At 39.8% G+C, this 21,907-nt stretch overlaps 1 protein-coding gene across 1 annotated transcript in view; it reads left to right on the forward strand.

Annotated features, from left to right (window-relative positions):
• The window catches only part of NALCN (sodium leak channel, non-selective), a 256,162-nt gene that overhangs the window by 180,336 nt on the left and 53,919 nt on the right, over positions 1-21,907 (forward strand). The window contains 2 exon segments of the mRNA XM_075526265.1: positions 10,777-10,913; positions 12,649-12,790. Coding sequence (XP_075382380.1) covers positions 10,777-10,913; positions 12,649-12,790 — 279 coding nt within the window.

The following is a 21,907-nucleotide window of genomic DNA, read 5'->3' on the forward strand; positions in this document are numbered from 1 at the left end:
AAATACAGTGGATTCTGGCCTCAGCTACAGCTGTGAGTTTTTTCTCAACGTCAGTTACATTTTCTCAGTGTTAAGGATAGTCGATTGTAGAAATTGGTCCACTATGTGGGTTGCAAATACTCAGTCAAATCTAAGTTATATTAATTACCTTCTCGCAAAATCTAACAGAGCCCAGTAATGGTTTGAACGAAAGCACAAGTTATCAAGAGATGGTGGATGCATATACACAACAGTGAAACTGAAGAGCACAATTATCTGTTGTCTTGCAGTTCATAGGTATCACCAAATCATAGAACCATAGAAAGGTCTAGGTCGGAAGGGACTTCTGGAGACCGTCTGGTCCAACCTGCTGTTGAAAGCAGGCCATTAGATGAGGTTACCCAGAGTCCAATCAGGCCAAGTGATAAAAATTCCACAGCTTCTCTGGGCAACTTATTCTAATGATTATTTTCATAGTGAAGAATTGCTTTGTTCTATCTCAACAGACTTTTTCGTGAAGCAAATGGTGCTCTTTGCCTCTTGTCCTATGACCAAGTCTCCTTGTGAAGAGTGTGCCTCTATATTCTCTAGAACTACCTTATAGAGAAGACCTCTGTGGCCCCTCCACAGACCCTCTCCAATTTTCCAATCCCAAACAAATCGATTACATAGAGATCAGATCAAGTGTACAGCCTCATACATATTTAGCTGAATACATTTAATGAAACAAATCCACATGATAATGGTGTTTATAATAAAAGCACTGGAAACAAGAAAAAGTACTGTGCACTGTGGTTGAGGTTTGCTTAGCTTGTCCTGTGAGTAAGACCAAGAATAATGCATTCATTATCACATTTGGTACTTATGTTAGGGTATTTTTAGGAAGATTTATCTGGTGTCTCATCTGAATGGTATTCCATTTTGCAGATGAAGCATTCTTGACCTAGCTACAGTGATTGTGAGGAGATTATCCTTTTTGTCTTTGTAGAGATCTTTTATGTGTTAGAAGATATTATTATATTGATCTGTGCCAGCAAAGTATCCCTTTACAAGAATGTCCATAGACACTGCAGCACACCTAAAAAGAAGGAAACATAGGTTTGCATTGCCACAACCCACAGAAACAACATGCAACCTGCTGCACAAGCACTTGCATCACGATCTGTGACAAATATCATTCAGCATCTACACCTAACTGCTTCCACCTCAAGCAGCACTCACAAATTCATAGGGAACACATAGGTTGGTTTTGGAATCTGGAATCAGGTTCACATAGCGTAGGGATGTTTCCTACCATGCAGATGAAACTAAGTAGTAAATCAAGTCGGATATGCCTTATATCCACACCAGTTTAGTGGTGATCTATCCTGTGTAATACCCCAGATAATGCATAGAGCAGCCTATACAAATCGCATGGAATAAAGGGTTTGCATGTATGGACCAAATTCCAGTCTTCCTATACTTCGGTATTAAGAGGGCCTAGGTCAAAGTTATATTGCTTTGTTAAACTGTGAGCAGGGACACACAGATTCTCTGCAGATTGGGTCTTTTATCCCGGTGACCTCACTGCTATTCAGCATTTTATATACCTCTCACTGTCTGTATCCTGATAGGAAGCCAAGATGATGACTTCCTCAGTCAGTCACAGGCTGGTTCTCTGAGTGTCTTCAGCTCTTTTTTACGTAAATGGGAGCTGCCTGTGGTGAGAACCTTTGAAAGCCTGTCCGCAATTATCATTTCCCAGATTGGCTCTATTTTTCTGCAAACCCACCAGGGCAGATGACAGTGTCTTGGCTACGTGTAGGTAAGCGCCATTTACAAAGCTACCTCCAGGAATCTTCATTTGTGCGGAGTCTGGAAGAGGTAAGCAAACATTAAGAGTCTCTGAATTGTCCTGCAATGCTACATCCTTTGCTTCCTGCGCAGAAGCACCCTTTCAGGTTGTAATGAATTTTACCCTAAGTCTTGAAGATGAGCATGTTGTGCCTAGTCAATATTGAATTATTATGTTTGTCCAAGAGCAGAATTCATACATCTTGTGCTTTTGTTTACTTGAAAATATTTTAGTTGCTTATTTTTCATCAAGTATAACATTCATAACACATAATGACGCCTGGTTTAAGTGAAGTCTCAAGCAGTTTCCTCTGATGAAATGGAGCATGTACTGCATTCTTTTATTATAATGGATGTTCTTTGTGACTCACTAACCTTTGTGTGGAAACAAAAACATTTCTGCTACTTATCCCAAGAGAAAAATAGCAAATATGAAAATGGTAAAGCTGCATTTATATGTGAAAAAGCTATTAAAAGAATAGTTATGCATGTTAGCATTAGATTTATGTTTCATTTCCATTATTTATTTTAAACTATCCATCCGAAAATGTACGTACCCCTGAACTGTTTTAAAATAAGGTTTTAAAAATAAGGTTTTAAATTAAGGTTTTAAAATAAGGTTTTAAAATAAGGTTTTATCTTACCTAAGATAAGCCATTTTCTCTTATCTAAACTAGAGCATCTTCTTTAAGCTAATCGTTTAGACAATCTATATCAAGAGACCAAGCTGTCCAGGACCTGCTCTCTGTCCCTAAAGCTGGCTGGCCGGCACAGCCTGGCTTGTACGTACAGCTAAGTTATTTTTCCTTTCCAAAAACTACCTACCACTTAAATGGTAGTGTCTGTACTGCCTACTGGGAATGTACCCAGCTGGGATAAGCCCCAGACTGTGCCCAGGCATGATCAGGGAGAGTGCTAGCTGGCCAAGGCCAAGACTCTGCAAGTGGCCTTGCTAACAGTGTAACACAATGGACAATCTTATTCCAACTCTTGGGCCCATACACCAGTACATTACTAGTATAGATGTAGCCTTATACTGTCTCTACATTCAGTGAAGGAGTTGCCCTAAGGTGATATTCCATCTTGCTTTTCTTACTTATGTGTTAGTATGGGATGAGTCAATATCCGGAGATACCTTTTTCGGTTAAATATGGGAAGTGCCTAGATGATTATACGATGTACTTCACATTTGGACAACAATAATTAACTGAGATGAATACCATCATAGATGGCTATGGCCTAGATTCATCCTGCCTAACACTGGGAATCACACATCTGATTTAAAGAACATACTAGATTCAAGTTCCCTACTTAGTCAATGGAAAAAGTTAAGCATGTCTGAAAGACATAGCCAGCCCAAGGTCTGAACTGGCCTCTACAAGTGCCTCTTCGTCACTTTTGGCTATAAAGAGAGAGTAAGACAACCATAACTTAGTTAACTCAGGTTGGTATCTGAGACTAAAGTCAAGAAGGTTGAATCTGGTGTGGTGAGCACATTCCTGGGGTCCTGATTACGGACACTGACTGCGCAGAATCTCAGATCTCATTTTTTTTAAATGGTATCATTCTTGCCACTGCAGAGGGGGAAAAGATTTGGAAATATGGCTGAAGTGTAATCAATGTAGCAATGTTTGCCTGAGTTTGTAGACAGTATGAAGTAATAGCTCTGAAAAATTCATCTTCTTTATCTCAGTTAATCAAAGGGAAACTCTCTGACACACTGGATTCCTGTCCTCTATTAGATAAATGGACTAAATCTTAGCCAAATTTTGCTAGAGGAGTTTTGTACCATTTGAATTGCAATCATATCTTGTCAGCAGCGTTTGTTCCTGAAGAACTGATAGGAGCTACAATTACTGGAAGGAAGTTATTAAAAAACCCACATTTGTGAAACCTTACTCAATCTCTTATTAATTTGGAAGACTTCATGCAAAACTGAAGAAAAGGTTATTTAAATGAACAATTGGGAAATAGCAGTCACAGCGTCAAGTTGTACTACATACAGCATATAAGCCCTGTGACACAGAAAAGTTGTTTGTAAAAAAACCAAATCTTGTGCGTATGAGAAATACATGTGTAATCTTGTTCCTCCATCTGCCAGGACCTTTTTCAGTTTATTTTACCCTTATATTATCAACAGTGCAGTCTCTACTGTGAATGCCAGCACCACTGTAATCATATTTTTTGGTACATTTCACTGAAAATTCCCCAAGGCAGCACAGAATGTGGTTGAAATCAATTTAGGTTCTGTTTTACAGTCCCTACATGGGAGAATTTTTTATTGCCTGCAATGTCCCCATTTGTTTAGGTGAGCCCAAAGGGCAAAATTCACAACTGGTACATCTAGGCTGTTAACGAAAAGAGGACAAGAGAGCAAGCTCAAGTCCTGACCCCTTGTCTGTGCATGCCGCTTAACTGTTCGCTCACTGCTGGGTCTCTCCTGTAGCTCTGGCTACTTTCTCCCAGACCGTACTTTGGTGTAGTTCAGGGAATATTTTAATTGAGGGACTGCTTTGAAAGAAAGGCCTCACCAGGTTGGACTCTAAGCCACACAGTCCTGTAATGCTATTCCACCTTCAGCCAAACTCACAAGCCCTTCTCTCTCTCGAAGCAGGCAATACACAACCCAAAGTTCATCCGAAAGAAGTACTGCTCAGGGGAATTGCACACAACATGTTGTTTCAGATGCCTTGAAGAATGGGAAAACCTGTGGAAAAATAGCTGTTGTAATTATGTCTCAGGGCCACCACACAGGGCCTAGAGGAATCAAGAGCCAAATATTATGAAGGATGGTTCAAGTCAGCGGGTACCATCTGACCTTAGGCAAGGGGTTTGTCCCTTGGCAGTCTTTTATATAGCACTATAAACGTACTAATGAGATCTACACATCATAAATACTGCTTTTTAACACTGCAAGTGTTACTTTTACCCAAATTCAATTTGTCAATTTCTTTGCGTTAATTTTTAGGTTGTGTTTTACCTTCCTTTTTTCATGGTGTGCTTTGCTCAAACAAAATAGAGCTTTTTCTTCATTGTTAATGGAATTGCAGGTGTAAACAATAGTAACTGAACAGCTGATTTGTGTTGAACTTTAAATCAAATGCAGGTACAAAAATGTTGATACAAATTGATGCCAAAGCTGAGTGTGGGCTGTGAAAGCTTACCCATATGCATATCTTCTTTTAGTATAGCTCATTCGTGTCCAAAAATTTACCAGGTCTATACGGTTTCAGAATAATAACAGAAAGGAAAAAAGTGGCTCATTTAATCTCCCTTTCTGATTTTTAATTGTTTAATTTACATGTCATTTAATGCTAATTACTTGGATTTCATTCAAAGCTCCTTTTGACAAGCCAAAGGTGATGGTAAATCTGAGAATTTGGATAAGTAAAAAATTCTGGAAACCTGTTGGATGGGTGCTGGTATCAGTTTGTGCTGTCTTTCATCCCCGTGCACTTTCATGCTCAAAGTGTTTGCTGTTGGAGCACATAGCATATCCTGCTAAGAGTGTAATACAGATATTGTATAGTCACTTTATTCTTCAAATACAGCCCCTAAAGGAGATTTCCAGTGAAGGATGTTGATATATAGCAGTGCACTATAATGTACCAAACAATATTAATTTAAAACTATCCTGTAGTGAGACCCCCCCTGAACTTTCTCAAAAGGTTTGAACTTTTCAGTCACCATGAAATTACTCTGGGCAGCTGGCCAGTTCCTAAATAAACTGTGTGTACATCAGTAGCAAAGCTTTTAATTTTGAACATGATTGATCTCAGACTGTTATGAAAACTGTCAACTAAAATGAAAGAGTTAGAGCATTGCAGTAAATTTTTCATAATCATTTAATTTCATTGAAATATTTACAGAGCATTTAAGTGAATGTCACGTACACTTGCCTCACAGACCATATGAAAATTGCATCTTCCACTCTTTACATTTTGCACATTACTGGCTCTTCTTCCATGATCAGAATTAAACGAATAGGGAACAAAACAAAACGTTAGGAAGAGTAGGGCTTATCCCTTTGGCTATGGTTAACTCTGTTTCTCCTTTGGCATGTTCTCACCAAAGTGTCAGTGTCTTAGAAACTCTATGACTGTGTGACGGCGTTAAATTTCAGCTTTCGGTTTGCTTTGCAAGAACATTACTTCCGAGGATGTTTCTGTCTCTAAATGCAAATTAGTGATATTAAGAGATACTCAGCCTAGTTAGCCCTTTAAACTGTTCAAGTGCTCATGTTCATATGACCAGACCCAGGAGCACTTCCACGTTGCAGGCCGTCAGCCCCCACCTCAGTCCGTAACGAGACGTCTGCATGTGCAGACACTTCGCACATCCTGCTTCTGTATAAGGGGACGTAGGCTGGAAGGTGACACCACCCGCCGTTCACCTGAAGGTCTGAAGTGCACTGTGGCACGTCTGTTCTGGTGAACGTAGGGAGAGACTCTGGGAACCCAGCTTTCCTAATCAGGTCCTGCTGCTTGTCTCACTCCAGTGCTTTAATGCTTTTTCAGCAGCTCCAGTCACTGCTATCAAAGAAGTTGCAGTATGCTCTTTAAAAGAACTCGCTACTTTCACCCTGACCACGCTTGCAGTGATTAATATCTGGGTGACTGTAGTACTACAGTGTTTTACAATTAAAAAATTAAGAACAACCATTTATTGCCTTAGTCTCCTCTTACGTTCTACATAACACTGTGTATACTGTGTGGCTCAAGTACTGTAATATAGTGTATTTTTTTTATTTTTTTCAATGTTAACGCTTTCATTTCTGAAACACAGATGAGAAAGCTTTAGTAGCTGGCAGAGGTGGGATGGTTTGTGAACAATCTTGTGGTGTGGCTCTGTTGGCCTGGTGGGACCAGTGTGGTTGCATGGGAGATGCCAGCTTCCTGCTGGGAAGGCTGCTGTCTCCAGCGGGGCAGTGATTGCTTTTCTGACCATCCCAGCACAATTGTCTGACCACAGCCAGGATGCGTCTGCATTAAAGAACTAACCCTGCCCCTTTTGCTCACTAGTCATTACCTGCTGGCTCTTTTATTCCCCCTGCCTCTTCCCCAGTCTTCCAGTTTCACCACCATTCATGCTACTGTGTGTATTTAGGACAACCACTTACAGGTTCTCTTCAGTTTTAAGGGCCCAGATCTTAATTATGCTGAAGCTGGTTCTATCAATAACCTTTTTGTAAGGGAGCCTTGAAGTCACAAAGACATTTACAGCTGAAGCTGCATTAAGTAGTATGAATGAGATCATCCCGCATTAATGCCTGGGCTGCGCCGTGGGAGAGAATCAGTACAATGAAGCAGTTGCTGCTGCTGCCGCATTTACAGCGCGTGCAGTTCAGAGGGTTTTGCTTCAGAAGAGATTTGGTCTCACGCTGGGCTATGTGCCCCATCGCACGTGGGTTTTGAAGCCACCCCAAGGACCAGTCATTGGTTCTGATCCTTACGTCAGTCTCGATGCCTGAAGTGCATTTGTGTGTAACCAAGGTGGAGCTTGGGGTTTTGTTTCCTCTAAGAAGAATCTGTTTTGCTTACCAACACAGCTCATAAACTAAACCAGCAGCAAACAGCAAGTGCTGATGATTGGGGGAGTCACTTCAAACCGCTCCGAACCAAATGGAGACATGGCCACAATGCCTTTCTGGGAGAAAAAACCTACAATATGCTCTCTCCACCAATAAGTCTGCCTTTCTCACAGCTGTCTTGTGTATTGATCTAAGACAACTATGTGAACAGATCAGGGAGAGCTTGGATTTCAGGGACCCATATCTGAACGTATTATTCAAGCTACCATTGGAATCCAAATTAAGATTTCCTCGCTGCCACTCCTCACCATTTATGTACTATTTGGATAAATTCTTCTAATCCAGGTTCAGAGCAGACACTTGTACTGTATGTATTGTGCCATTAAATTTGCCCCTGTAAACTCAAGCACCATGGAAATAGTGGAAACAGACATAAATTCCTTCTATGGCTTTACAGGAACCGTTCTAGCAGCCACAAGAGAATTTAGCCAAGCCAGGCTGACAAAATGTTGGTGAACTGCTCCCAGTAGGCTCTTTGGAGCTGGAGATCGAGGGCCACGCAGAGCAAATCAGACCAGTGTGCATTTCCTTGCCAATAGTAATAATAAATAAAATGAAAAATCATAGATAAAATGTCCTGATATTTTATTTTGGGTTTAGCTGTTACTAGAAACACTCCGCACCGTCATTGCCACATTTTGACATAATCTTGTACCTTTAAAAATATAAGTGTTTGTTATGTGGTAAAGAAAGTTGAAATGTAAAGGTTTTAAGCAGCAGTACAAAATAGGATGTATGTCATGTGGAGCAACAATTACACCCTAAGTGCATAGAGAACTCAGTGAAGCTAAATGCCTCGTGCTCCCCAGTATGTAATATTATCACAGCATGAGTAATTGGAGATATTCTGTAGAACTGCTTTGACTCTGGGTTATTTTAAAGCCTACCTTGAATTATTCTCCTGTTTAGACAGGGGATATTGCTGTCCCTTTGCTTACGCTTTGAACTATACAGTTTCCTGCTTCAAGCTCTCCCTGATCTGTTCTGCACTGAGATGTCAGACGACATTGCAATCCATCATATGCTCTCTATTCTGTATAGACTGACTTCTGCGAACAGGAGTACATAGCTGTAAGAGACGTTGCTTGTCCATGCCAAAATCTGCATATTTATGCAATGATTTCTTATTGCATCCAGCAATAAGATGCAAAAAGCAAAAAGCAAACCAGCAGAAACTGGAAACCTTTTTTTCCCTCTAAAAATTACCCCTCCCAAAGCTTTTCAACAGTACAATGTTGCAGAAAAGCCCTGTTAGATTATCCGATTCATTTCCTTGTCAGTGAGGGATTTCTTTCTGCAGTACTCTGGCGTTTCAAAGGTTCTGTCTAGTCTGAATTTGAAATGATGAGGCACTTCCCTCCAGAGACCTCTCTGAACACTCAGAGATTTCCCTGTAAGGACAGTAATTTTTATTCTCAGCCTAAGAATTCCCTTTCTTAATTTCATCCTCTCATTCCTATATTTGGGGTACTCTATTATATTATTGAAATATTTTGTTTTCAAATATTTCTTACATAAATTTACATCATCTCCCTTACTTTGTTATCAGTTACGGTAGATGTAGTATAAATATCGGGCCCCTTTAGTCTTTCTCTCCTTTTTTCTCCCTTGCCCCAGTTGGTTTATGTAGCTTTCTCCTGGTTTTCATGGTGCTCTTCTGCACTATTTTGGCTTGTCAGTGTGAGACTGATAAAATGGTATTTAGAAGTGAATGCGTGCCCAAGTATGGTCTCTTCAAGCAGCACAGAGAGGAGCTGTGGACTTCTGTACCATTTTCTAAAACTATGTAATGTCTAACCAACAGAGGCTGGTTGTGAGCATAGCCTTCGGCTGGTAATGTAATTGGTGCCCAAATTGGCCTTTTGATTCTGTATTGAAGTACAAGTTCTTGTTCAGTTTCTGCTCTTATTCTTGCTCTAGAATTTTTTCAGTCTGTTATTTCCTGCCCCTATTTCTAAATCTGTCCTTTTCCTTGTCCGCCATGGTATTTTCAACTCTTCACATTTTAATATCAAGCGAATTTCATTAATGTCATACTTTCTTCCTTTTAAGGATCATTAATGAAGCAATTAAATAGGACTGGACATAATACAGATTTATGCAATATGCCCCTTCCATTCTGACTCAGTGCTTTACCATTAATCATTAGTCTTTGTTTGTAGCTCTTCAAACAGTTTTCAGTCCACATGACAACTTATATCCAACTGACTATGAATTGATTTTCAGTTTAAGCTGTACTATGGCTGGAAGTGGTGATGTTGCTGATATAGCGTGACAGTGCAGCAGAGCAGTTGTTCGTCTATAGCATGCTGTATAGGAGCATGCATTTCACTAGGCAGTGCAAATGAGAGTTAAAGCTCCATTCGACTTCCTGGGCAATTCCACCTCATAAAAATATATAGCTGATAATCTATCAGCAGTATTCCTTGCAGGTGCTGATGGTGAAAATCTGTTTTAAAATGTAAGCTTCTAAGCCTGTGCTCACAAGCAGGTGGGAGAAGGAGAACTGAAATAATCTCAGTTAGATGTGTGCTTATTGAAATAATATGCAATACACATACCACTTAAAATAAATGTAAAAATGAATTTCACTGATTCTTTTTGACTTGGTATTTGTTGCAATGACACAACTGAATTGCTACGTAAGGTAATCAGAATTCAGGAATCGTATCTCCATATCATATCTTTTTTATCTTGTGTCATTAAATGTAGCCATCATCTGTCCACATAGATAGATGTATTTAGATGTGTGATATTCCATGGAATAACTGTTTGCGGATACTTAAAAATGCAACATTTGTTATGTGATTTGCTGCAGCTCAGTATCAGAATTGCTGATGTAGATGGATTCTTTTGAGTCCTTTGTTATTACTTATAATACTCATCGAAATGTAATTTTCCCGTTATTTTCATGTTCTGAGAGCTGGATTTCTTTAAAATTGCTCCCTTTTAAAATGCTGTGTTCTTTTTGAATATTGAAGAGCTGTCAACATATACAGAAAGATGTGCCTAATAAGAAAAGATCATGGATGTTTATTTGCTTGATAAAGTGTTAGGGATCTGTGAAGAAAACATAGAAACAAGCATATTGAACAGGATACTAATATGCTTCATATTTTAAAATTAAAATTATTAACAATCCTCCCATTTTATGACTTTCAATTAAAGGCATGGTATTGTTAGGTATTTGTCAGCTTCTAGCACAAGTAGACGAATAAACTCCCAAGTATCAAATTTACCCTCTGTAGTTCTTTGCTGCCATCTTCTGTTTCTTTAAATGATTGCCGTTGTTATTTGGACTCTGAAAAACAAGGCTGGGATATTACAGAGCAAAATTTCCCTTTCTATCATCTTTTTCATTTCCTTGTTTTCAGCTAAAGCAAAGTGAAGCAAATGCAGATACAAAGGAGAAGCTTCCACTGCGTCTACGCATCTTTGAAAAATTTCCAAACAGGCCACAAATGGTGAAAATCTCCAAGCTTCCTTCAGATTTCACAGTTCCAAAAATAAGGTATTGAAATATTTCCGTTGCTAGTATGCTATAAACCTGTCTGGTTCCACATAGCACCCAAAATATGCAACTGTTTTGCTTGTGGATTAGGCAGATAGTGCAGAAAATCAGAAGTGAAACAGAATTAACATTGGCATTGAAATGAGGTGACATTTTGGTTTTACCTTATTTTTACTTTTGGAAAAAAAAAAATCCTAGTATTCCTTATAGCATATTCATGAAAGCAACTAGATTGACTGGAACCGACACAAGTACAGTATGATTGAAAAGTGTGTTGTTTCTCGACTCCCATTTGGATTTTAGATTCTTGGCTGACATAGACAACTAGAACTCTAAGCAATTCTCATGTAGCTTTTTAAAGGTAAGATCAACCGGCAGCAAATCATGAGAGGGGCTAATACACACCATCCAATACCAGTTAGGCTGTGATGACCTTGTCCCCTCTTTGAATTTGCATAGTTGTCACTTTCCTGTAAAACTCACCTTAACAAAGGATCGGACCCTCAGTTGGCTGCTAGATCATCAGTTACAGTACAATTATTCTTGGTGTGGTCCCAAAAAAAGCTTACAGATATCCAAGGGCTGCTCTAGCGTGCACAGGCTTCTAAGACTGCTGAAACAACACAGGCTGGCCAAACAGGTCCTCTGCCCATGCCCATTCCAGTATCCCCACTGAGCACACGCTGGGAGAGAGGATGGTGTGAAAGACGGCTGTCATTGTTCTGGGTCTCCTGAGGTTACACTTCTTTTGATTAAACTCGCAAGGAAGCTAATGCAAGTGGTTTGACCTGTTTGTATCATCTTAGCTGAATGAAAGGAATAATGCTGGTCAGAAGGGTCAGGAAAAACAACCTTCCAAACTTCAAGGAAGCCGTCATAGATATTTTGCTTTCAATACCAAAATACTGTTTGGTTATATATTGAGGGTGTTCTTCTCCTAGTCTTAGTCTTTTTTGGTATTTCTTTCTAGCTGTGGTTTTCCCAGCATACTCTAGACTAATATGTGATCATGCTAACTACTGAAACAGACTTCAAACTATCACTAGCAAATCATGTCTTTAAATCTGAAGCTATTGTACTATGTAGAACTATCTCTTCTGATAAAAATTAGTTTTTGACATCGTCAGTTTACACTGAAGATAGGGCAACACTAAACTTAAAATGCAACAAGATAAATGTACATTTGCTGTAAACAGAAGTGCTTCTACATTTTAAACATGGCATATGTGAGGCAGAGAATTGCTGAAGCACCTTAATACTGGCATTCAAAGCAGTTATATGAACAGATGTTGCTTGAAATCTTGAAGAAAGAATTTCTTGCAGAGAGTATGTTTCCTTTGGATTATATCAGTGTTTGATTTACATTGCAGTAACAACTTGCTGTTTAATGAGCTCAAAAGAGCTGAAAACTGCAAAAGGTACCTCAAATATTTAGCACTTTAACTGGTAAATAAATAAATTAAATATTTATTATTAAAAGGAATAAAATTATTTTCTTTGAACCTACATGCAAGCCACCCACCTTTCAATTCAATTACAGATTTCTTTGATAAATGAATTTAAGTTTTATCAGTTGTTTCGGCTGTCTGTCCATTTATACATCTATAGCCCAGTACAACTTTTTCTTGGAGTTTATCTATCTTAGCACTAATGGGTTGTGACATGTCATAAAGAAAACCAAAAATTAACTCTTCCTGGGTTTTTAATCCATCAATATCTTCTATTTGTTCACAAGGGAAAGTTTCATGAAGCAGTTTATTGATCGCCAGCAACAAGATACCAGCTGTTTGCTGCGAAGACTTCCTTCAGCATCTTCTTCCTCATGTGACCACTCTAAAAGATCAGCAATTGAAGAAAACAAATATATTGATCAAAAGGTAAATCAAGTGTATAGGGCAGTATATGTCTTTCCTTGAGTATTGTGAGGAAAGACCTCAGATTATTCAGTTTGTTAAACTATGTAAAAGTGAACACAAGCTAGGACGACTGAAAAAAGGCTATATTTAATTTAGCCTGAAACAGACATCACAGCAGATCCTCATTTGGTTTAAATTTTCCTGTGTCCTTTGACTTCAAAATTCAGGATTTGATATAATTTTGTTCAATGCATCCATCTTATGAAGCTATTTTTTTTAAGTAGTCCTGCTGTTAATCACTGAGAAGCTAGTGGAAAATTAAAGTTTGTGAATATCACATTGGATTTTTGAGTGCCTTGATACTGTTACAACATTGAAAATGCACTTCACTGAAGCACAGTCTCTGTGTAATCACTGGAGATGAGTAAAAATTTAAGAATAATTCTGATTATTTAGAGGACATTGGCCTCTCTGTAGGCCTTGGAATCACTAGAAAACAGATGCTGAACACATATATTTGAGACCCATTGTGTTAAATGCTGCTAGTCTCCCAGCTGGACTGGCATGGAAGGTTGGATCTGAAAAATATCAGGACTGCTTGGAATGACAATGACGATGCCGCAGCATGAGTAAATGTGTGTGATTTCTGGCACCTTGCAAAACTACAGGGTCAGAAAAAATTTTCATGTGCATCATGGAAGATACTGATTTCTAGTGGCATCTACACTGCTATTGCTTCTTGATCATTTGTAATATTGTGTAACTTATTGGTGACATTTTAACAGACAAAAGAAAAGTCCTTTCAGTATTCATAACAGGGTGCTCAAATCCTGTTTGAATATTAACATCAGGGGTTTGTAAATACATCTTAAGTCACAGAATCACAGACAAGAAAAAGAAAGAGGGTACATACTGTAGCTACACAGTGTAACTCTGGCTTTCCTAGTATGTGGTTTGCAACTATAACTCAGGACAGCATTCGTACAGGCAGGAAGCGGAGTTGGGGAAAACAATACTCTTCTGACAATGAATGAAAAGAGACAATTTGCAAACTACCCTTAATTTCCATCCCTATTTCAGTGCAAGAATCCATTCCTGTGGCCAATATATTCTATGGCATCAGTAAGCCAAAGCTGCACAGCATGGCCTGAGAGGAAGGTCTGTGGTAAAATATTATTTATCAGACAAGGAAGGTCATAGGAAGGAATCAAGCCTAAATGGACATCATCTATGCTAACAAGCACGACAGAAAAATTGGATAAGTTATTAAGCGACAAGCCTAGGGGTTGGCAGGACTATGCCAAATATCACTAATGATGGACCTCAAACACTGTGCCAGGGAAATCAGACTACATTTCTACCACATAATGAAGAGATGAACAGAAGCCTTAAACTTGTACCAGCCTCACAGATAAGTCCACAGTATGCACTGCAGAGCTGTGCAATGATTCAGTAGATCTGTTTACATGAATACAGTTTAAGTATACTAAATTGCAATCTTAATTCCTTCTGCCCGCTGTTCACAAAAGTGAATCCTTATTGTGTTTGAAGATAGATGAATACATGGCATAGTTTATTCAATGAGATCTTGCAACATGAAAACAGAATGCTGCATTCTTTTCAAATGTTCACTTCCCTCCAAGAGCAAATATGCATAATCTGACTTTCATTTTTTAATTGAAATAAGTGTGTGCAAATTGTTTTTGCACTATTCAACCTGCTTTAAGCACATACTTCTGGATTCCCATGCCTCAAGGGTAGAACCAATGATGAGTAATATATCTGATAAATGTAGCTTAAAACAAGGTATTTACAAGTTCCTATTAAGAGGGAGAAAGCACTAGGAAGGATATTTGTGAACGTAATTACTCTGGCTTTCTATAGTTACAGTTGCCAAGGCAACCTCACTTTTGTATGAACAAATCTTCTTAAAAATATCTTATCCTTAAAACAAGCTTGGAATGACTGGGTGCACTTAAATACAAACCTTGCATGCATACTTTGCTTTGCTTTGTAAAAAAAGAAACCTGACCAAACATTTTACTGATCCCAGTGCCTGGTAGGATGCATTCCCACTGCTCCTGATAGCAGTGTGATGGGTTCAGAAACTTTTCACATCTTTTTTGCATTGTAGTTGATGAAAAAAATAGGGTGGAATCAAAAGGTAGGATTCTGCTGGCAGATTTGACTCTGTCCTTCCTTTATGGTGGCTGAACTGTGGCTAGTTCCTCCGTTTTCTCATGGATTTATATCAGTATTTCTGCATTCCACACCTGCTGAAGTGATAGGAAGTACTTAATACATTCATTCCCTTATTTCCACTTCAGCAACATTCTTTTTCTCTTTCTCTAAAAATCGCCACTATATATATAGTGTTGGTTTTGTGTTCAAAATCAATCTGACCCATAATTTGTGATGACTGATAAAGCAAATTGGTTTTTATTCTCTTATATAATGGGTTTAGTAAGTCTTTTCAGTATTATAATTACCCACTTCCTTGAAAAGATGTTTTAAGTTGTAAAAGAGGAGTAGATTTTCATTGCATTCTTTCTTTTTTTAAGGTATTTTACCTTCTCAAAATAATTGAAAAAATTATTTATTCATATACATTACCATAACCATGACAACAATCAGTCTGAAATTATTTTCAACTATGCCAGATCAAAAGAACAGCTTTGGAAAACAGATTTCTCTGCTATACTCCTTTCTTCTAGTCAAGTCTGTGAGCTCCAGAAGTTTTTCTAACTCTTCCAAATTTATAAACTATTATCAAAGTAATAAAGTAACCAAACACTAATATAAAAAATTACTTTTAGATACCTAAAGGCCCTTTACCTTGCACACGTCCCCTAAGAGTTCTCTCTCAATGTGTGGGCCCTGGGTGTGTGGGGACAGACCATGCCATGTTCATTCTTCTACCTCCAATGCCAGCAACACCTGGGCTATCTCAGATACGTATGCTTGGTAGGCAGCTTAGCATGATGCTTTGCTTGAGTTGTTTATGATTATCTGTAACTTTATGTGCAAGACTGGGATTCTCTGGGGTTCTCGGAACTTAACACTGCTGGAAATGCAGGATGGTCATTCTTTGCTCTCTGCTTGAGGTCCTGCTGAGCAAATTTTCTTAAACCCATTTATCTTGTCACAGACCTCCTCCACTGTATGCAGAGCTATGCTATCCTGATGTGGTCTGCAGGCCATGAGTTGAAGAGCTCTGGGTCTAATTAGAGAAATCAGGACTGTCAAGGTTGGTGAGGATACCCCTGTTGTAGTAGAAAGTACCACAAAGATGCTTTCTGGTGAAAGAAGGAAGACTGCTCAGAAAAAGTGCAAGTATAAGGAGACAGTGCCATTATAAAATTAATGGAAAAAGTATCTGCAGAAAGGGTTAAAAAATGAAAAGAGGGAGTTATGGTATTAAATGAATATTGTAGATGTCGGAGAAGGGGAGTTATAGAGACAGAGAGGGAGGTGTTCTTTTATACTTCCACATTTATATGGAAATTATTCATGGTATGCTGGGAATTTCCTTAGATAACCAAAATTTTAGTAAATTCTTGGACAGGAGAACTGGATGAAATATGGAAACATTTTTGTGTGAGTGGGTGGATGAGAAAAAAAAGTTGGCAGAAAATAAGGACATCTCACTGTGGTGGCTCTCACAAGAGTCTGAGGGATAGTCACAGCAAGTTTTAGGGGACAAAAAAACCTAAACGAGCTGTAAGTTTTGCAACACAGAATCACAGAATCATATAGGTTGGAAAAGACCTTTAGGATCATCAAGTCCAACCATTAACCTAGCACTACCAAGTCCACCACTACACCATGTCCCTAAGCACCTCGTCCAAACATCTTTTAAATACCTCCAGGGAAGGTGACTCCACCACTTCCCTGGGCAGCCTGTTCCAATGCTTGATAATCCTTTCAGTGAAGTGAAATTTCCTAATATCCAGTCTAAACCTCCCCTGGTGCAACCTGAGGCCATTTCCTCTCATCCTATCGCTTGTTACTTGAGAAAAGAGACCGACCCCCACCTCGCTACAACCTCCTTTCAGGTAGTTGTAGAGAGCCATAAGGTCTCCCCTCAGCCTCCTTTTCTCCAGGCTAAACAACCCCAGGTCCCTCAGCCGCTCCTCATAAGACTTGTGCTCCAGACCCTTCACCAGCTTCATTGCCCTTCTCTGGACACGCTCCAGCACCTCAATGTCCCTCTCGTAGTGAGGGGCCCAAAACTGAGCACAGGATTCGAGGTGCGGCCTCACCAGTGCCGAGTACAGGGGCACAATCACTTCCCTAGTCCTGCTGGCCACACTATTTCTGATACAAGCCAGGATGCCATTGGCTTTCTTGGCCACCTGGGCACACTGCCAGCTCATGTTCAGCTGGCTGTCGACCAACGCCCCCAGGTCCTTCTCTGCCTGGCAGCTTTCCAGCCACTCTTCCCCAAGCCTGTAGCATTGCATGGGGTTGTTGTGACCCAAGTGCAGGACCCAGCACTTGGCCTTGTTGAACCCCATACAATTGGCCTTGGCCATCGATCCAGCCTGTCCAGGCCCCTCTGCAGAGCCTTCCTACCCTCAAGCAGATCAACACTCCTGCCCAACCTGGTGTCCTCTGCAAACTTACTGAGGGTGCACTCGATCCCTTCGTCCAGATCATTGATAAAGATATTAAACAGAACTGGCCCCAACACAGAGCCCTGGGGAACACCGCTTGTGACTGGCCGCCAACTGGACTAAACTCCATTCACCACCACTCTTTGGGCCCAGCCAGCTCTTTACCCAGTGAAGAGTACACCTGTCCAAGCCATGAGCAGCCAGTTTCTCCAGGAGAATGCTGTGGGAAACCGCGTCAAAGGCTTTACTAAAGTCTAGGTAGACAACATCCACAGCCTTTCCCTCATCCATTAGGCTGGTCACCTTGTAGAAGAAGATCAGGTTGGTTAAGCAGGACCTGCCTTTTTAAACACATGCTGGCTGGGCTTGATCCCTTGGTTATCCTCTACATGCCGTGTGATGGCAATGAAGATGATCTGCTCCACCAGCTTCCCCAGTACCGAGGTCAGGCTGCCAGGCCTGTAGTTCCCCATGTTCTCCTTCCAGCCTTTCTTGTAGATGGGTGTCACATTCGCTAATATCCAGTCAGCTGGGACCTCCCCAGTTAGCCAGGACTTCTGATAAATGTTGGAAAGCAGCAAATCACAAATCAGATGTCCAGTAAAATACAGCTGAGTTGGCTGTAGAGCACTGGCCTTGGCTTCTTAACTTCAAGGCTAGAATCAGAGGAGCACAGAAACATCTCAGAATGCTTTCCCAAGAGACATACAACTTTTACCAAGCTCTGCAGAGAATTGTTGTGAGGAGGACACTCCTGAATTGGTTGCTTATCTTTGGCCACACAGCACAGCACATTGCTGTTAAAGTAAAATTCAAACCTGACAGGCTCATGAGATGAACTTTGAAAATGCCTATGGCTCCATACATACAGATACCCATGTGCATGTTTACAGCAGTGGCACAGCAGGAGTGAATTACAAAACAAAGCAAAAGAGCATTTAATATATCCACGTATTTTATAGTTCAGACTTTGAGCATCTCCCATTTAATTGAAGGGCTGTAAACAAGCCAGCCCTCTTATTTCTGCATTTGTAACATTAACTGGATAGTAGCAAACATATTTTCTCTTTTCTGTCCTCTTTATCATCCTCTTTCCTTTCTGTTTCCTTTCATATGTATGAGTTTTGGTTTTAGCTCTGCAAGCAGTGAAGTTAGTAGCCATTCCTTTTTCCTGTGGGAGCAAGATCCATCATTAAGGTCTAGCTCCTGTGAAATCTCAACCTCCCACACCATATGCCTCTCCCATTGATTTCCTAGTTACAGTTCCTGTATGACAGGAGGCCATGGTCGGAAAGTGAGAGCTGATCTCAGAGGTAGCCAGAGCCATTACCATGGAGGACTATGAATGTTAAGCAGCAGGCCTCGTGCTGGATTCTGCATTCTTTGGGGAGTTGGTGCACGGAATAGAGCACCGAAGTGATATGTTCATGATGACCTGTGTTGCCTTGCAGGTGGGCTGCTGAGCTTTGCACCCGCTTTTTTTTACGCTATTTGGCTTCATTCCCAGGTATGATCCTGCTGATGATCATTAAAGTTAGATGGAATGGAACACAAACATCAACCCAATTATAAGCCTCATCCTGGAGGAGTCGGAGTACTTCCTTGGAGATCAACTCCCTCTGATTTATGTAGAAATCATTGTCTCTCGACACCTCAGGGAAAGTTTATGGTTTTATCTGTTTACAATTTCACACACAAATTCAACACACAAGATTGCCCACAACTTATAATGCATGTTCGGTTAACATCATAGATATGCCATTTGTGAGCTGCTGAGACGTGCCACCTATTCTTGATAAGATGTTGTTGTTTAATCTGGCAATTTGTTCCAGCATGTCTTTTTCTGATCTGTGCTCAGCTTCTTTCATTAACTATTCTGTTTCTTGCAAAAAGAACCACGTATATTCTGAGAGTATTCCGAAAGGACTTTTCCTTGCAGAAAGTATTTGTAATTGTAAAAGCTGGAATAGCCTTTCAGCTTTTCTAAGGCATAGCTTTCAGTATTGAAGACAGAATGTCCCAAGATACCTTTCAGAAAATCATCAGGCATGAAGACATACTCATAAACTTTATTTGTATTTTTTCCTTCTTAGAAAAGAACCAAGGGTACAATATTTATTCATAAATTGTCATTTCCAGAATTTCTACTTCTTATTGTAATAAGTTTATGTCCCAAGTTAATCAACCTCTTCTGAACTTTACTTTGGGCAGTCTGTTGTGCAAAGCAGAATATTGGCACAAAAAGTACAATAGCATTCTGTTGTGTTCCTGATTATTCTTTTCTCTAAGTAATTTGAAAGAATAATTTTATCACATTAATTTTGATTATAGCAGAAACTAATAAAGTGTAATTGCACTTGGATTCCAAGTAGAAAAGATTACTTATTTTAAACACTAATAAATACTACTTTTTTTCTGAAGTAATTCTTGCAGAACTTTGTGCATAAGTATCAAGAAAAATCATTCAAACTTTATCTTGATCTCCCTTTACTGAATATCTGAGCAGAACTCTGTCCTGCAATTTCAGTTTCCATATACCACTTGGTAATTAAACACAGCCAAGTGCTTCAGTCTTACCTATTTATGTCATTCACAGGATATTGCCAAAATCTATCTAGCTATAACATTCAGAAAAGTCATTAAAACAATCTACCTGCTAGAATGAGAATGGCTTATGAATACAGCATTTTCTTGCTCATTACAGTGTTGATTTTCAAAGAAGATAATTTTTGTCCCATGTCTGTTCTCATCAGATCTTTCTAATGAAGTTAATATATGTGAATACAGTGATGTATTTCAGGTTTTCTGAAAATTAATCAGGACACCTCTTTGTCTATTTTGCATTTTTTAAAGATTTTGTTTATTTTCAGGTAAAATGGATATGTCCCTGTGTCTAAATAATCAATTTATAGAAAAAGACACTTTCTCATTAAGTATTTTACCACATACACATTTCAGCTGGCAATGTTTAACTTTTGTGACCATGTTTGTCTTCAGAGCAGAGAAGACAGAACTGCAACGGTAACAAGACTCTCTTCTTGTTATGGTCTGTCTCTGGCTTCTGATGATTTTAAAGTGCTTTGTCACTCTTGCCTCTACATAACATGTTCAAAATTCTGCCTGGAAAAGACCAATTTTCAATTACATTCTGAGAGAAAAGAGGCTGGGGACTGGATACTTTGCCATTTTCAAAGTGCTGTAATTCAGCACTTCTTTCTGGCATTAGCTTTCTACTTCGTCAGTTTTGTGCTAAAAGATTTCAAGGGTTTGATACAAAGGCTGTGAAGACGCATTAAAATGCAAGGGGCTGATCATGCTCTTCCTGTTTCTTTAATCAAAAAAAATTCAGACATGGCAAAATTTTTAGGGCTGCTGTGTTTTGACAGAAAAGAGCATGCACTAGTTTGGAGTGAAAGGAGAGGCAATGAGCGGCTGGGTTACAGGAAAGCCCTTCTATTTGAGCCTTGTACTCTCCCTTTCCCTGCTCCTACCAAGGAACCTAGATCTCCTTCTCCAAGCCCTTCAGTCTCCCTCACCCACTTACAGGACTCATTCACAAGAACTGATTAAATATAATTGTGATGGCTTTGTTCTAGTGAAGGGAATTATATGCATGTGCTTGTACAACCAGCAGTAATGTTCTTCCTTGTTCCCCCAACCCAAGTTACCTTCCACTTGAAACTCCCAGTCCATATCAGTCTTCTTCCATTCCCAGTCCAGCCCAGCCTGGCAGTCCCTTCTTCCCTAGAGCCTGAAGATCCCCAGCTCAAGATGTGGAGTGGAACCTTCTCCTCCATTGCTGTGCACCCAGCAGAATGTATTACAACCCCACATCAGCTTGGCCAGGAGTCCTCACTTGCACTCTGCTGTTGGCTTCCATGAGTAATCTACCCAGCCCTCTTTACCAGCTTTTCCCAAGGTCTCCCTGGCTCCTGCATTGAGTAAAGATAGAAAACAAAAGAAAACAAATCTATCCAAGGTTGCATTTGCCAATATGATCAGAGGGCTGGAACACGTCTCCTGTGAGGAAAGGCTGAGGGAGTCGGGGTTGTTCAGCCTGGAGAAGAGAAGGCTCTGGGGAGACCTCATTGCAGCCTTTGAATACTTCAAGGGGGCTTATAAGAAAGATGGGGACAAATGTTTTAGCAGGGCCTGTTGTGATAGGACAAGGGGTAAGGGTTTTAAACTAAAAGAGGGCAGATTCAGACTAGATATAAGGAAGAATTTTTTTACAATGAGGGTGGTGAAACACTGGAACAGGTTGCCCAGAGAGGTGGTAGATGCCCCATCCCTGGAAACATTCAAGGTCAGGTTGGACGGGGCTCTGAGCAACCTGATCTAGTTGAAATGTCCCTGCTCATCACAGGGGGGTTGGACTAGATTACCTTTAAAGGTCCCTTCCAACCCAAACCATTCTATGATTCTATGAAAAAAACCTACCCTTTAAACCGCTGAAAGTAAAAAACTCAGATATGCCAAAGGGAAAAGCCCCACCATAGTATGACAAGACATAAAAGAGAGG

Source organism: Mycteria americana, chromosome 1 (genome assembly GCF_035582795.1).
Source record: "Mycteria americana isolate JAX WOST 10 ecotype Jacksonville Zoo and Gardens chromosome 1, USCA_MyAme_1.0, whole genome shotgun sequence".
In the NCBI taxonomy this organism is placed as follows: domain Eukaryota; kingdom Metazoa; phylum Chordata; class Aves; order Ciconiiformes; family Ciconiidae; genus Mycteria; species Mycteria americana.